General features: G+C 40.5%; 1 protein-coding gene across 5 annotated transcripts in view; it reads right to left on the minus strand.

Moving 5' to 3' along the window:
• Positions 1–3,897: 3,897 nt before the first annotated feature.
• Positions 3,898–17,935, minus strand: part of BACH2 (BTB domain and CNC homolog 2) — a 413,528-nt gene continuing 399,490 nt past the window's right edge. For all 5 annotated transcript variants that reach the window (XM_007484325.3, XM_056818596.1, XM_056818597.1 and 2 more), the window contains 2 exons: positions 16,138–16,344; positions 3,898–10,652 (listed from right to left, as the gene is read on the minus strand). In XM_007484325.3, the coding sequence (XP_007484387.1) occupies positions 10,173–10,652; positions 16,138–16,344 (687 nt within the window). In that variant the 3' untranslated portion in view covers positions 3,898–10,172. The remainder of the gene's footprint in view (positions 10,653–16,137; positions 16,345–17,935) is intronic.

The following is a 17,935-nucleotide window of genomic DNA, read 5'->3' on the forward strand; positions in this document are numbered from 1 at the left end:
TCAAGCCATTCTCCAATTGATAAATGGGCAAGGGACATGAATAGGCAGTTTTCTGATAAAAAAATCAAAACTATTAATAGGCACATGAAAAAGTGCTCTAAATCTCTTATAATCAGAAAGATGCAAATCAAAACAACTCTGAGGTATCACCTCACACCTCGCAGATTGGCTCACATGACAGCAAAGGAAAATAATGAATGCTGGAGGGGATGTGGCAAAGTAGGGACACTAATTCATTGCTGATGGAGTTGTGAATTGATATCCATTCTGGAGGGCAATTTGGAACTATGCCCAAAGGGCAATAAAAGACTGTCTGCCCTTTAATCCAGCTATAGCACTGCTGGGTTTGTACCCCAAAGAGATAATAAGGAAAAGGACTTGTACAAGAATATTCATAGCTGCACTCTTTGTGGTGACCAAAAATTGGAAAATGAGGGGATGCCCTTCAATTGGAGAATGGCTGAACAAATTGTGGTATATGTTGGTGATGGAATACTATTGTGCTAAAAGGAATAATAAAGTAGAGGAATTCCATGGAGACTGGAACGACCTCTAGGAATTGATGCAGAGTGAAAGGAGCAGAACCAGGAGAACATTATACACAGAGACTGATACCCTGTGATACAATTGAAGGTAATGGACTTCTCCATTAGTGTCAATGCAATGTTTCTGAATAATCTGCAGGGATCTAAAAAATACTATCCACAAGCAGAGGATAAACTGTGGGTGTAAAAACACTGAGGAAAAGCAACTGCTTGACTACAGGGGTGGAGGGGATATGACTGAGGAGAGACTCTAAATGAACACTCTAATGCAAATACCCACAACATGGAAATGGGTTCGAACCAAGAACACTTGTGATACCCAGTGGAATCACGCTTCGGCTATGGGATTGGGGGGGGGGGGGAGGGAAGAAAAGAAAATGATCTTTGTCTCCAATGAATAATGTTTGGAAATGACCAAATAAAATAATGTTTAAAAAAAATAGGGATAACAAGAGCACCTTCTTCCTAGGGTTGTTGTGAGGTTCAAATGAGATACTCTTCATAAAGCACTTAGCACATAGTATGTACTTAATAAATGACTTTGTCTTTCTTCCCTTGGGGCATCAAGATGACTCAGTGGATAGAGAGCCAGACCTGGAGACTGAAATACCTGGGATCAAATCTGACATCAGACATTTTCTAGCTGTGTGCCACTGGGCAAGTCACTTGCCCCAATTGCCTAGCCCTTGGAACTGATACCTAGTATTCATTCTAAGATAGAAGTAAAAAAAATCAGATCTCTTCCTTCCCTTGTTCACCTTCTCTTTAAACATTCTGTGTTTAAACATTTCACATTTAATCTATTTAGTAAATGCTTTTGGTCATTCATATTGCAAACATAATAGTGTATATTTCTAATCTGAATGATTATAAAGTTAGCATACAACAAATTAACTAAAATTTCGCATAAAATGCATTTGAGATTTGTTTTAGTTGTTTATAAGTCAACATTCTTTCTGGAATGACTTAATGGAAGTATTGACCACGAGTCAGTAGAATGGATTTCTCTCCTGAGGTCTCTTTTATTCTACAATTTGATGCGTCTGGCACATCACAGGCTCTGTAGCAATTTTTAATGAATAAATGAATGTATAAATTTGAAGATGACCCTGAATGGATAAATATAGCAAAATTGTACTCTGGCTGGGGGCCTGTGTAGACCTACAAGGTGCCACTCCTTCCTTCAGTTTTCACATATTTCAACTAGGATGATGTCTGGGTTAGTCTAGCCATGAATTTCTAACATACCAATTATGACTGTGCAGAGGAAGCTTTGAGAAACAGACCTTTTTCATATCACACACAAGGCTCATTTTAATTCTTCACTAAAATCTCTGCCCAAATCTCTTTTTCTGGTTCCTTCCAACTGGGCATTGTTATCCTCCTCTACAAATGTATATCCAAGCTGTGTCGCATGCATGGAACACCAACTTGTCTTCTCACCTCCTGTGCTCAATCTTCTATGCCCTATTTGCCAGCTTAAGGCACAGTTTCTTTAAGAAAGTCTTCCAGGTTATTTTCACAGATTCTCTCCCAATATCAAGCCCAGTCTCCTGGGGAAAATTAGTATTATGCTATATTGCTTGATAATTAATATTATTCTGTAATCCTTCCTCCATTTTGTTAAAACCCCATCTCTTAGGCTAATCAAAAGGAGACGTCTCCCAGTTTAAACTAAAGCATGGTTGAGGAATATGATCAGTCTTAGCCTCTGGGGCATCTACTCAGAACCAGCCTGGGCTAGGCTCTTCCCAAGGGATGACTCCTTTGTTCTTGCTTTTTCCTTTTCAAAGTTGGGCTGACTTTGACTCCAAAGGAAAGGCCAAAGTGGTAGCTGAGATGGTTTTTATTTTTCTAAGCAAGATTGTTAGAGGCAGCTGGGTCCCATAAAGCAACTAGCAGAAGGCAGCTAGGTGACTCAGAGGTTTGAGAGCTAGGTTCAAATCTGGTCTCAAGACACTTCCTAGCTGTGTGACCCTGGGCAAGTCAACTTAGACCCTATTGTCTAGCCCAGTGTTGGCAAAGTATGGGCACTCGTGCTGAGTGGCACGCGGTGGGGGAAGCTGCTCCATTTACCCTCTTCCCAGTACCTGAGGACATTTTTTTGCATGCTCCCTCCCCTCCATCCAGCCACCCAAAGTGAACACTTTCTCCCTCCATTCTCTGGGGTAATGCAGCGGAACTCCCAGGCAGCTTGAAGTTGCAGTTTGGGCATTAGAACTTGAAAACTTTTGCCAATGCCAGTCTATCCCTTACTGCTCTTCCTAGAACCATGGTGTTGGTTCTAAGATGGAAGGTAAGGGTTAAAAAAAAGGCAACTAGCAATACATAAAAGTGTCAGAGAGGGGCATAATCAACTGCATCTGAAGGCTAGTCCACTTTTCCAGATGCAGGCTAATTCTATCACTTGAGTAGCAGTCTGTCCCTCTCATTGATGAAATAGTAGAGGAGCTAAGAACTCTTAATCCACCTCCTCATTAAAATATCTACCAATTAGAATTGCCTTTGCCAGATGATCAAAAGGGAAGACACATCTGGGTTTAAAAGGCTCTGTTGGCCTTTTCTTCAGATCTTTGGTCATCAAGAAAGGACACTGATTCAGTTTATGGTTCTTGCTAGTCTAATACATCGATCATACTCAGGTCCCTGGCTTACTGCTGAGATGTCAGTACCCCTCATTTTACTAACAGCATACTTGTCATTGTTATTAGTGATATGATCATTGATATGAATCAAAATTAATATCTTGCTTGGGAAATAACTCTGCCTCATTTTTCCTTGCTGCACTCAACTCATAATTCCTTTGTGTATATGCACGTGTGTGTGTGCATGTTGATCATACATGTCTTATTTACCTCATCAAGTTTCTTGAGGCCAGGAGTTTTTGGAATTGAGAGACCTGGTGAGAATTTAGAATTTTATGTTGTAGAATATCTCGCCAGATTACACGTGAGACAGGCAGAGATTCAAACCAGAGCAGGATAAATGCTCTTAGGGAAAAAGTAAATGTGAACTTGGGCAGCTAGGTGGCTCAGTGCATAGAGTGCTGGGGCTGCAGTCAAAAGATCCAAGTTTAAATATGACCTCAGACACTGGCTGAATGATCCTGGGTAAGTCACTTAACTCCTCCTTGCATAAAACTAGAGAAGAAAATTGCAAAGCACTCCAGCATCTTGCCAAGAAAGTCCCAGGGACAGTCGGTCCAGGGATTCAAGAAGACAAGACTGAACAATAACAAATGTGATCTTAGCTTCACTAATAAATTGTTATTACTCTATTAGATTATGATGCATTCTAGGTCACTAGTATATACCAATACACTCAAGTGTAAGAAATTTCAGAGGCAGAAAAGTCAATTTACAATACATAATGATATGTCTTTATTTCTTCAACAGAAATGGTGTCTAGACAAAATTCAGTTAACACTAGCAATTCAAATTAATGAAAAGGGTTGGGCTGTTTTTTTTTTTTTTGCACAATACTGTATTTACAACGAGTAAATGAAGTTTTAATTCATTAGTTCATAGCAACGCGTTTTTTTTTCCAAAAAGGTAAAAATTCTTAGTAACAGAGAATAAGCATTAACAACCATCTCATTTTTACAATAAAAATCACAAGAAACCACGGTCACCTACAAAAAAAAATAGACAAGCTTAAGAACTAGTACAATTAAATGATGCATTGAATTAAGTTACATTAATCGCATAGAATCTGTGTAAAAAGTATGTAGAAAAACACCTGATGTAACCTGTTACAGTCATTGACCAGTTATGAGAGGTACAGAGGATTATACAGGTAGATATGTGTGAAAACTGTCCATACTGTTTGACCTGGGGAGGAAGAGAAGAGGGGCTGCAGCCCCTTGCATACGCTGATAAAACCCTGTTCTGAATATGGCCTCTGAAGTTTGTAAGGCATTTATTAGAGGTGCAGTTGTATTGGACTGGTTCTGGAACAAATTCTACAGGTATTTATTTACTCCTGGCCTCAAAATCCAAAGCGATGCTTGAAAGGAATGGTGCCAATATGAGGACAAGCACCCAACAATCCCTGCTGTGTTCGCTCTTGCTCTCGCTTGTTCTCGGGGTGCTCCCGAGTCAGGGTCCTCCAAAGCAGCAATAGAACACAGACATGCCAAATACACTCTGATCGAATGTGAGCCAGGTGGGTGGGAAACACGCACACACACACACACACACTCACACACACACTCACTCACACACACGCATACACACACACGCACACCCTTGTCTCCAGAGATAGTAGAGGTCTGAGAATCACCCTGCTGAGAGAAAACGCTTTGACCAACTCCAGTTGCTTCCACTTTTTTTTCTTCAGGGGCACAGATCTTTTGCTATGTGCTCCTAGCAATCCCCCCATTCCCCCCCATTCCCCGGGCTGGAGGGAGCATTTTTGGCACTACGCGTGAGTCTGAGGGAAATGTCTGGTCTTGGTGCACTTCTGCTCATCGAGAGGGCCATTCTTTGATTTGAGGTCAATAGTACTGGAATGAAAGTGAAATTCACAGAACTGTTTATTTCATCAGCTGTCGGATTTGGCTAGTTACCACGTTACAACATTAAATAAAAACTACTCAAGTTGACCCCCCTCACCAAAGTGGTTTTCTTCACAAAATGGCAATGTCTTATGTTTACAGTTAAAAACATGTCACTGATATTACTTTAGTATAAATATCATCTACCATGGTGGAGTGTAGGAAAATACTGTACATTTACTTTTTTGTTGCAAGCTGTGTTGTTGCACTGTCAGATCAATAATTTATCCCCAATCCGCCATAATAGGTCTTTTCTATATACATATATTCTTTGCACACACATACGTATGTTCACGTAGATTGGATTCGACAGCATCGGCGATGATGCCTGGGTCATAAAATAATTCAGGTTGTATTATAAATACACATACATATACATATTATACACAAAGCACACATACGTACATACACACGCACACACGCACATACTTCCTACATGGATGCTAAATCCACATAGACTGAATCACACTAAAGATTGCTTTGCCAGAAACATAACCTAAAATAAAAACCATAATATCTGAAGAAAATACTAGCTCACAACAGAATATCTACATTTTCTCTCCTAAAAAATGTCCTGTAGCTACTGTTATCTTCAGCAGGAGCTCTAACATTACATGGGGTGTGCAGCTGCCATGAGCACTCCCTGCTTCTGCAAGAAATTCACCTCCATTGGGAAAACTTCAAAGGCAATTACTACACATGCATTCCCAGTGAGTCGAGAATAGAACCACGGCCACCCCAAACTGTGCTAATGGTGTTTGGCTGGTTTGAAAAGACTGACCAAGCAATTCTTAGCTTAAATTGGGGTGGGGTGAAGAGCATACAATTGGCAAAACTATGTAGGACAAAGATAGGGGGTGAGAACCTAGCGAAAGCTTGAGAAGTACATCTTGGGAGGATTCTGGCTTTTCTCCAACCCAACCTTTCTCTTTTTAGTTTTAACACAATCAGGGACCTGTAGTTCATCGGATTCTAACAGCAGAGCATTGTGGCATAGACTTTCTGGTTTTTTTTAAAGGAACTGTCTTCTGATAGGGCTATAATAGTAAAATTTCTGTGTGTGTGTGTGTGTGTGTGTGTGTGTGTGTGTGTGTGTGTGTGTGTGTGTGTGTAAAACTGGCAATTATAAAGTATTTAAAATATCTAGAAAATTTGCATTGGACCTTTCCACAGCAGTGATGAATTTAACATGAGCAACACTTCCCCTACACTCGGTTAATCTAATGCCATTACTATAACTAATCCCCACTCTCCTTTTAAAAAGAAAGGTAGTAGTTGGTTTACTAATCACTAAGGTTTTTAGCCTTTGTAATACAATGTTTTTACTTCCTTGGGAAAACAATAATATAAGGATTAAATCCGAAAATATAGTGCATCTTAAAAGCAGCATACCCTTGGAAAGTCATTTAATAAATTACTCGTACGCTATACAAAATAATAGTCTTCTACTGCAGCATCAACCCTTGATGCCTGAGTCATCATCCATTAGGAAGTCCAAGATATAAATATTAGGATGTCCTAGTAACTTGACTGAGAGTTTTTCTTTTTCCTTCCCAACCAATTTGTTCCAGAATCAGCATGCAATGGAGTTCTGTCTTATCCAAGGCACCCCCAGAGAATGTACAGAAACAAATACACACTGCAAAGCTTTTGAGTGACAATAGCACAATAAGCTTAAATGAAATCAGGTTCTTTTGGCGATACAGGGAACCTGGAGAAGGCAGATGACTAAGAGAACACTAAACTGGGGTGAGATATGCCTACTTATTGCTGTTGCCCCAATGATTGGTAGCCCCAGTGGTTGGAAGCCACTTGGAATTTGATGTAGACACTACCAGAACTTTGGCCATGGATAGGTATTTGGAAGGAAGGGATTTCAAAAGCACAATATAAGACTTTAATTTTGTGTAAATTTTTTTTTTGCTGGTACTTTTACTTTGTTAAAAATTTTTTTTTAAATTAAGAGTAAGGAGAAGGAAAGGAAGAAAGAGGAAAGTATCTAATAATTTTTTAAAAAATTCTTTACCGCATGGGAACCAGTTCAGATTCTGTCTTGTATCTAGTCCTCCCAAGTGTCTCCCTCTAAAGTCTTTCCAAATGAATCAGTAACAAATTTAGTAAGCACATGGTTCAGACCACATCCACAGCATCTAAGCAATTTCATGGAATCAGTCAACTCATTGGGTAAATAAATATAATTTAAAAAATAAATCCCCTAAAGTTTGAAAAAGTTTTTTTTTCCCTGTAAGCAATGGTTTTCATTAATAGTTCCCATGGCAAAGGTTGGGGTAGTAGACAGAGTCAGGAGAGGGAAAAACAAACAGATTCACCGTCAGCGAGAGCCAGGCTAGAACAATTAGCTGCATCACAAGGTCTGTGGGTGTTTAACAAGAACAAGAATATGCACAAAGGATGGAATGAGGTCAAGACTACCAGTTGCACATGAGTTGTGAATTGGGTAAAATCATGTCAAGAAGCTGGTGCAGACTTGGTTTTTTATATACTCATAGGACAGTTAAAAAAAAGGAGGAGGTCGTTAAAAAAGGCAACAACAAAAATAGTTTAAAAAATACTGTCAGTTGACCTCCTCCCCATAACAAAAACCTATGAAGTGATCATGTGATTCACATTTAGTTAAAAAATTCTTGCTGTCACCATTGTCTCCCACAAATGAAAACCTCATGGTGAAGTAAAGAATTACTTTACAAGGTCAAGAAATTCCAACAACAACAAATAAGAAAAAAAATAATTCCATAGAGGGCCTTATAAAAAACGGTTTCAGGCACACACACACACATACACACACACACATACACATCAAAACAAAAACCTAGAGGCAGGTCTTCAAAAAGAAAGCATTTGAAAAGAAAAGGCTTTTTTCCCCCCCCTATGGTGTGAATCGACAATTTCTGGCATCCATACATATTTAAACATTTAGAGCTAGTATTTTGTACAGAAAAAGTTAATACTAAAACATGTTATTATGGTTTCACTTTTCGCCTATGTTTTATACTAACTCCCCCCTTTTACATGCTTCTTTAATATTTGTCCAAACAGTGGCACAAAGAAAGAACCAAAAATCAGCCACCTAGCCCCCGATGGACTCTCCCACCCTAGCCCCATATCAAACCATACACAATTCTCCTCCAGAGCCAGACTGTAGTAGCCACGGGGTCAAGGGGTGATAAGCAAGACCAGGGCATTCATGAGTGTCCATATTCATGATGTCATAAAAGTATCACTGGAGTGAGGGAGCTGATTCCTCCTCCTAAAGGAAAGATGCTGAGCTACTGAGTGCCTGAAGAGAAACATTGATGCACACCTCATGTAAACGTTTGCACCAGAGGAGAAAGAACACCAGCCCTCTGTGCTGAGGAAAAGCTGCTCTCTTTACGTAGATGTGCACAACCAACCAATTTTGCAGCAAGAGAGGAAAAATGCCATTAGGAAGAGTTCTGGTATTGTCTTTTCTAAAGCCTCAGTATGAACTATAGATGCACTTGGGCAGCAGGACAGTGAAGTAACCTCAAAATACAACTCAATGCACTTGGAGGAGGAAGGGAGGGAAAAAAAAAAACCTCTTCTGCCAATGCCAGGAGACTTTGGGTTTGCAACTGCACTGCTGTCTCTCCTACTTGGGGCATGCTTGTTTCTCTGGCCTTCTGGACCATTCAGTGAATCTACAGCTCCACCAATTGCTTCAGTCATCTCCAGGGAGACTGACCTTCTCAAAGGTAGTTGGGTTGATGGCCATGACTTCAAAAGAGAAGATCCTACCACAGAACTCCTCAGAGAGTAAGAAGTGATCAGACCACAGCTTACTTCCTTGGGGAAGAAAACAGAACTAACTTGTTTTCTATACACCAACACCTAAAGAATCCTGGCGTAAAGTCACAGATGGATGTTCTGTTACTGATGCATTTTTCAAGTGGGATGCCCAAACTCTTTCCCCACCCAGGAATCCGGACATCAAGCATCCACCACCAACTAGATACATTTCAAATTGGCTTGGGGAAAGGGAAGGGAGGGGGCTAAGGAGTTCAAATACAAAAATATTCAAGCAGATTATCATCTACAAATTGGAGGGTGAATTCATTATTTGGCAAGATTGTTTCTCCTACATAATTATCACCTGAGTGCTTTTTTTAATTACCTAAAATGGTTTAATTTTTTTAAACTATAAAGCAAATAATATACAGTATACTCGAGTTATACTGAAGTTACAACTTCATTTATGAAAATAGGTTTGACCCCAAACTCAGTGCAAGTGGCAAAGTTGACCATTACTGTACAGTATCTGCAAGAAAAAAAATCCACAATGTTCAGATGGCACCATTTGGCTGTGCCCAAAATTAAGCAAAACAAAACAAAAGGTCTGCAATCAACTCTCAAATAAGCTTTCCATGTTGAATTTTTTCCATAAATAAGTACAAACTGAGTAATATTGATGAACTATGAACCAAGAAAAAAAATTACCACCATAACAAGTTACCAAACTACTTCTAGCATCAAAGGCAAAGGAAAAAAAAGAAAAAAAAAGGAATGTTGGAACCTGTTTATACATTAGAAATGAAAGTTTCCAGTTTTAGGATGAGAAAATTGAGGCATGCAGGGACTTTTGCATATGGAGATATATTTTTATATATTATATATATATTATATGTACAGTTTAGTTATAAAACTTTGATGTGTATAGAAGCTGTCTTCAATGAAAAAAAATTGAACATTCAGAGGAAATTCCTGAGATAGGGTTTTGTGACATGGGCCACTGAGAAAATAATCTGTGGTTGGGTCCTCAGAGGTGTTATGTCCATCCCTGTTAAGATTGAAATTAACATATAAAAACAGACAGTGTTGCCACTGTTTGAGTTCCCTGCCTGGGCAAGGGATAGCACCATTGTGAAGATAACTAGGTAACTCCAGCTTGGAGGGAGGAGGAAATACTTAAAAACAGTATTGCTGCTAAGACCACTGTAGTGTGCACCAAATTCGTTCTTCTAGACAACAAATGAACTGGCCACAGGCTGACTGACGAACATTTGTCTGGGTGGGGATGTCGGGGCCCAAGTTCACTAGGTATAATCTTTCCTGGGCTGTTCGTCTGTTGTACATTTATCAGTCATTTCCTGGCAGAAGTCCACGGTCACCGTTTGGCTTCTTGGTTCTAGAGAGGGCCCTCTCTCTGAATAGGTACCTTGGTCAGCTCCATCCAATCTCCTCCCAGCTGTACAATTCTCTGAGACATTGTTGGGCAGCCAGGGAGCCCCAAGGGGCACAGTGCCCTGATCCAAGCAGCACTGCATGCTTTCCCCTACACACTGGGATGCTGCCAGATTTTGCTCCATGCCAGTGGTCGAAGGGTTAATACTGGTGGCTGTGGGGAGATCCATTGGCCTGAGGACAGGACAATACCGGTGCAAGGCTTGGATCTGCTCAGGACTCTGGATATCTCGGCAGACTTCTTGGGAAAGGCAGGAGAAGTTATCTAAAAGTTCCCCCATGCACGCTTTCAGCTGGTTTCTTTCTGATAACAGTTTCTCTTTCTCACATACCTGGGGAAAACAGAACCAAATTGAAGGGTTAACATTTCCAGTGAACTTGTGTCCTGCTGGCCTTTGATTGAGATATCCTGCTTGTTAATATAGCCCCAGTACATCTACCCAGACTACTGGGACCACATTCTGGAGATCTCATATTACTCTGGACAGAGAGCCAATATTTGATTAGCCAGACTCCTCAGGGAATTGTTGAATTTTCTGGTTCTTAGGCAATAAATCAGCAAATTCTCTTTGTTAGAACCTGATGATTAGAAACCTTTCTATAATGAATCAGCAGAATTTCCTGCCTTAGTAGGTAGAGTACACTGAACATGATTATTGATTTTTTTGGGGGGGAAGGGGGAAGGATAATTTACTTTTTTAGTTGAAGATTGTGCAGTGCCTGCTTTATTCTCATTTTCTAGTTCTAGAAATATTTGTATATTTATATACATGGAAAGAGCACTGGATCTGATCCCAAAGAACCTGGTTTCAAATCTCAAACCTGCCATTCTCTATTATGATCTGGGGCAAGCAACTTAATCCCTCTGGGCTTCACTTTTCTTATCCATAGAATGAGGAGTTTGGACTCTAAGATCCTTTCCAACTTTAAATCTGTGATGCTTCAATCTTGTGTGGGGAACTGGTCAGAAAAACCATGGAAATATGGAGAGGAAAAAAATTCCATAAAACCAGCATATTGGGGAAAGGAAAACTGAATCAAGCTTTGGGCCTTTCTGGCACTCAGGTGGAACAGATAGCAGTTGGAATGTTGGAGTGAAGATATTGACAATGTTGGTGGGGAAGGGGAGAATTGGAGAGTGATAGTGGCTCTCAAGTGACACTCATTCCTGGCCCTCAGACTGGAAGGGGCGATCTCTCCCTACCTCTGAATAGAAGTACCTCTATTCCTAGACTTTTCCCAACTGTGTACTCTACTTGGATTCCTGTGATTGTGTCATCAAACAAAAGGATTTTAGGGGAGCAGCTTGAATTGTAAGGCTGATCTTTAGGGGCATCAGCCCAAAGAGACAGGCCCAACCAGCTCTGAAGGTCAGGACCTTTTCTTCCTCTTGCTGCTTACTGCTAAAGACTTTGAACTTAAGAAAGCTAGCAGAGATTAGCATAGACAGGACTAAAAGAAACCCTCCAACAGCCTGTGAGAAAATCTCAGCTCAAAAGCTGAGAGAGACTCAAACCCATTCTGGGGCAAAGTATAGGGCAATCCCTCTTCCCTCTATCCTGATGCCTTCCTGAACCAAACTTGTTATTAAAATTCATCTTGAGTTAAATAACCCACAGTCAGATAAGAGGACTATCATTTCAGGGGAACATAGAGGGAGCAGACCCTAAGGACAGTCATTCAACCATAAACAGTCTTTATCAGACCCCTGCCAGGGGGGAGGCTTGTCCCTCAGGAGGGTCTGTGCTTACCTGCCCTGGGGTATCTTCAACATCAATTAATAGAGAAGACATCCCCTCAGACTATCATAGTTGGCCCATTTCTTGGACACCCCATTTATTCAAAATATAGCCTCTCAGCAGGGGGTATCTCTCTCCTTTTCCCTCACTAGTATCCATATTCTCTCTATCCCTTCAACTCCTCCATTCCCTGTTACAAAGCCTTCCTTATTTTCTGTACCTTTTCAATCCCCTACAATTCCTTTAACTATTATAATATATTCTTAGAGAAGCAGCTAAGGCTTAGTGAAAAGAGGACTTGACCTGAAGATAGAAGCCCTCAGTTTGATTCAAGGTCCTACCATCTGATACCTGTGTCACCAGGAGGGCAAGTCACTTAACTTTTGAAAGCCTCAGTTTAAAATGAGGGTACTATTATTTGGCCTGTCCAGTTTACACCACAGCCATGAGGCTCAAACACAACGATATATTATAAAGCCTCGTACCCACCATGTGGTGCTAGAGACGTTAGCTATTCTTACTGCCCCTTGACTTTATCATTAATAAACATTCAAAACAAAATAGTCCTATTAATAAAAATCTAGCTGAAAAATGTATAGAAGAAAAGGCCTAGAGAAGTTTCAGCATATAAACAGAATTCCAAAGTACGGTGAGACCAGGGAGCTAACTGGGTAGGAGGCAGGAGTGGGTGTGCATATGTTTGTGATACATGAAGTTTTATTTCAATGCTCAATTCTAGGATCTGGAATGTCACCAGTGTGGATATTCACCTTAATGTGGTGTATAAATGGAGATTCTGAACCTTTGACTTCATTCCCCAGAAGTCTTTAGTATTTCCCAAAATTCCTTATAATCTCTCCTGTGTCTCCACATTGGCAGAATTATGTTATTGGTATTTAACTGGCGGTAACTCCTCCTATGGGCTCTTTCTTTGGGATGATGCAGCAAGTATGGTGGTAAGCTAAGCAAGGGGATTTTAAATGGGCTAATCAGCCATGGGCATATGGTTTTTATTTTGTATCCTCTGTATTCCTTCATTTCTAATGATCCTTAATAAACCTCATAAAATATAATATTTTTATTATTTGAGATATAATTTTAGACTTTACAATAGGCCACAACTGATTATTCAGTGGATGGCTTTTTGAGAGATGTTGTGGTTGAAAAAATGCATTCCCTTGTAGCCGACTTGGTAAAAATTACCCTTTCCAAACTGATACAGGACATAGATGGATACACTGGGATATAGGTGGACCTGCCAAAACTTGAGAATCCAGGGTCACCTCAACGCTGCAATGATGAGAAGGAATATGAGAAGGAAGACTTTTGCAGAGGGAATTCCTTTTCCAGTCTAAAAGGCATGCAGACATAAGGTCCCAGCGTCGCTTTGAATTCTGTGTATACATTGTATTAATTCCATTTGTATGTTGAAAGCTCTCTAGCCCTCTTCCTCTCCCATGTATTTAAGAGTGCAATTTTGTTTAATGGGACTTTCTGTTTTGTATACTTAATCTACTTTTATGATAAAGAGACATGGGGCAATAATGATGTTGTCACCAACACAAAACCAATATTTGTAGATGGGGTGACACACTTCCTTGTTCTAGGCTGCCTCAGTTTCCTCTTTTGTAAAATGAGAGGGATTGGTTAAGATGATCCGTAAGATCCCCTCCAGCACTAACGGTCTAAGATTTATGATAGCGCAGCGACAGCCACTATTAATTAAGGGGGCTCAAAGACTATGGCTACACTCACGGTCTTGTTAATTTTGTGAATGTGACATGGTCGCTTCATTTGCGGGCTTCTGAAGAACGGCAGGATCAGCCTTTACAGGTACAGTCCTGGCTTTGTCTGTCATGATATGCTAGAGGTTTTGATACGAGCCACACGACAACTACTAATAGGCTTACAAATGAAAGCTCTGCTCCCCAGTTTTAGATTCCAGAATACCCTTCTGTCCTAACTCAGCCCCGCCTGGCTCCCTCGCCAGGGAAATGGCTTTAGAAAAGTCCTCTCCTTTTTGATGCACGCTGAGGAGCCCTTCCTTTGGTGGCGTGCCAATCACTGTTTTCTCTGGGCAGCTACCAAGTGCAGCTGGATTCATCCCTCTGGCACTGGCAATGTCTCGTTTTCTCAGCTGGTGCCAGGCTCGACAGTGGCAAGAAAGCTGTGGTGACTGACATGGCAATCTGTGTGTGGGAAGCACCGCACAAGGATGGCTTACCTACTATTTGGAGAGTGAGCTTTTATGCTCTGCTAGTTGTCTCCTGGCTGGGATCGCTTCAGAGATGGGCAACAGAAAGGAGAAGGAGGAAAAGCCAAAGGTTGTAGGAAGCGAGCAGACCCGGTCATTAGTTGTTGAACAACTGAACGTTATTTATTTCTATTGATACAGGCAAATGCTGCTTAGCCTGCCATGCTTAATCAATGTTTATTGATTGATTGATCTGATTACTCTAGTGGCTGCTGGTCATCATACCCTAGGTGGGCAGGGATGCTTTTGGCCTCCTCTTTGGTCCCCTTGGAAATAGTGAATTAGTGTGTGTGTGTGTGTGTGTGTGTGTGTGTGTGTGTGTGTGTGTGTGTAAGGGAAAGATAAAAGGGAGGGAGAAGACAGAAATAGTAAGGAAAAGAGGAGAGGCAAGGGGGAAAAGAGGGAGAGATGAGGAGATGAGGAGAGAAAAGATGAAATATCAAGCAAGCAGAAACCCAAGAAAGAAAATGAGTCCTTCTGTGGTGAATGTGAGAGAAAGGAAATGCAATCTGGCAGGCAGGGTGGCCATGTGTGTCTGAGAGATTTACACAGGGAAAGGGCACCTGCTAAAATATTTATAAATTTACCAAGAAAACATGTTTTAAAAATGAAAAATAAACAGATGTAGAAGTGTAACTTGAGAGAAATACATTAGGCAAGTTTGCAAAAGCTGTGTGGCGCGTGCTGGAGACAAAGAATTCTGAGTGGGTGGATAGATGAATGTAGAAGGGGATCGGAAGGACCCAAAAGAAGTTTGGAAAAGTTGGAGTCTTCTGGTTCCCGCACCAAGTCTGTAAGAGAGCAGCGGAATGAAACTCCTGGGCTGGGGAGAGAGGTTAGCAAAATTCGCTGGCCTTCGCTGGCCTTCGGTGGGGGCTTCCTCGGGGAACTGTCACCCACCAGTTAGGGATCGGATGATCATTAAGTGATAGCCTGACCAGGGCTACGCCAGTACACTGCTGATTAAATGGATATTGTGGAGATAAGCAATGTATGTGGTGAGAGCTTCAAGGGTTTATATGCTACTTTCCCAATGGGGACACTGAAGCCAAGTGTGTTTTTCCATAGGCTAGGAAGCATTTAAGAGCTCCTCCTGCTTTTTTTAAGTGGCTTCACTTTTCTGTTTTATTTTTTTTCAAGCTAGTAACTTAAAACAAGGCAAAAGGCAATATAAAGCATAGTAACAACAGGGAGATATCATGGCAATTGTGTATGTCTATGTTAATCCATTTCTCACTTCTCAGGTTAATGCAGGCATGGCCTCACTATTTAATTGTTTAGAAATGCGAGGATAAATGCAGAATTTTGCCTAACTGAGGCTTCAAGGTAGGTATTCCCCAACTCCTGGTCTAAGGCTTAGTTATCTTGGAAGGAAAGGAATTTAGCACTGGGAGTGGCAGTGAATATTGAACTCTTATCTATCACAGAACAAATAAGATGCTCTTGAGCATGGGGAATGGGGCATCTTTTTTGAAAGACACAATCATAAGTAAGGGAGTTGGAAAAGACCTTATGAGATCATCTTATCCAGGCTTCTGCCCCCAAATCAGGCAAGTTATTTAGAGTCCCATTTTATAAATCAAATTGAAAAAGAATTATCTTTATATAAATAATGAAGGCCTTGGGACATTATTGACATTTTGTACATACAAAAACACTTGAAGCTATAAGTTGCTTTTGGTGCATTATAGTTAATTGTCTCTTGATATTGGTCTTTTTTTTCCCTTTTACAATTTCCTTTATTTTTGCCTTCACTACCCCATTTTCTCAACAACCTTGGAGATTTCCACTTGTGGAGCAAGAGGCTTGAAGGACCCAACTCACCAATTTCCGTATTTCACATTCTAAATTCTGAATGCAGTCCAGCTTCCTTTTGCGGCAGCGCTGAGCTGCAATTCGATTCTTGCTGCGTCGGCGAACGTCATGAATGAACTCTAACTGTTCTGAGGTTAACTTGTGCATCTTTATCATCATCTGGAAGTCATTCCTTGGAAGATCTGTGATTTGATCGACAGGAAAGGGAAGTTTGACCTGAAACCAAGAAGGAAGATCACTCGTTAGGGAAAGTGTGAGGTTAGAAAATTAATGAAAATTCATTTGAAAATCCATTTCTTGCTGGTTCCGAGGATGAAGTGGGGATCATCAGCTTTACATTTTTTTAAATATAAGGGAATTCCAAGATTTAGGTTAAACACAAATGTAGCTAAAGGACAATACAAAGCAAGCTCAAATATATGCTATGTTTATCAGTGGAGGCTATCAAAGAAAATGATGCAGAATACTCTGGAAAGAGATTTTTCAAATGGCACAGTCCTTTTATTCTAATTGAATCCAACAAGTATTTAATTAAGTTCCCTTTATGTATAAGGCAGTAAGAAAGAAGGCAGGTTCTGTAATCAAGATGGCCCCAAGTTCAAGTCATATCTCTGACATCACATGGAAGTGACCTTTGGTAAGTCCTTTTCCTTTGTCTAGGTCTCAGTTTCTTCATCTATAAAACAAATGGTCTGGACTAGATGGTCCCTTACAGCTTTAGCCCTAGGATGATCCTTCCCTCAAGGAGTTTATATGGACGTGATCAGGAAAGGCTTTATCTGAGTCTTGCATAAAACTAGGGAGTTCTAAGAGGGGGAAGGGAAGGAAAAGATGCAATTTAGGCAAAGGACATAGCCTGGCTAACAGCAAGGAGGCAGAAGAATGAATGTTGAGTTCAGAAATCAGCAAGAAATCCTGTTATGACCAGAAAGCAGAGAAGGAGAATAATGCAAGATAAACCTCATGTGGTAAATACTAATCTAAATGTGTTACTATTGTAATCCTTGTGAAGAAACTAAACCCATGCAAGGACCAACTAAGGTAATGCCCACACACCAGAGAGCTGAATAAATGGGTACCCAAAGATATGCCGCAGTTAGCTAATACCAATTTAAGATCTGAGTGTTAAATTTTCAGTGTGAGCATTTACACCTCAGATGCCAACAGTACAAATCAGGGCTTGATTTATTGTTGTTGATTGTCCAGACTTAAAGTGATGGAAAAAATGGTAATTTGCAGAATAAGTACATTCTCCTTATCTCCTCCCCGCCAAGCTGATTTTATCAGAATACTCAGGAAGAATTTAATAGTTGAGAGAAATTGGAAGGCTCGACTTCCTAGTTCTTCCCTCTGAGGCCAAGCAGAAGAAATCATTCATCTTCTAAATGTCAATTCTTCAAATACATTGGAAGACAACTAACATTCAATACTCTTCCTCCTCTTCCAAGTCTTCTTTTCTCCAGGATAAATACCACTAGGTTCCTTCAACTGATCTCATCATAGCTTGGTTTCCAGTCCCTTCACCATCCTGGTTACTCTCTTCTGAGTATAATGAAATTCACTAATATTCTTTGATTGATTGATTTATCATAACCTTTACTATCTGACTTAGTATCAATCCTAAGACAGAAGAGTGAGTGGCAAGGGCTAGGCAATCGGAGTTAAGCTACTTGACCAGGGTCACACATTTGAACCCAGGTCCTCCCAACTCTGGGTTGATGCTGTATTCACTGTGCTACCTAGCTGGCCCCTCAGTAATGCTCTTTTTAAAAAAATGTGGCCTGTGGGATTATCCCTAATACTCCAC

This window comes from Monodelphis domestica, chromosome 2 (genome assembly GCF_027887165.1).
Source record: "Monodelphis domestica isolate mMonDom1 chromosome 2, mMonDom1.pri, whole genome shotgun sequence".
In the NCBI taxonomy this organism is placed as follows: Eukaryota; Metazoa; Chordata; class Mammalia; order Didelphimorphia; family Didelphidae; genus Monodelphis; species Monodelphis domestica.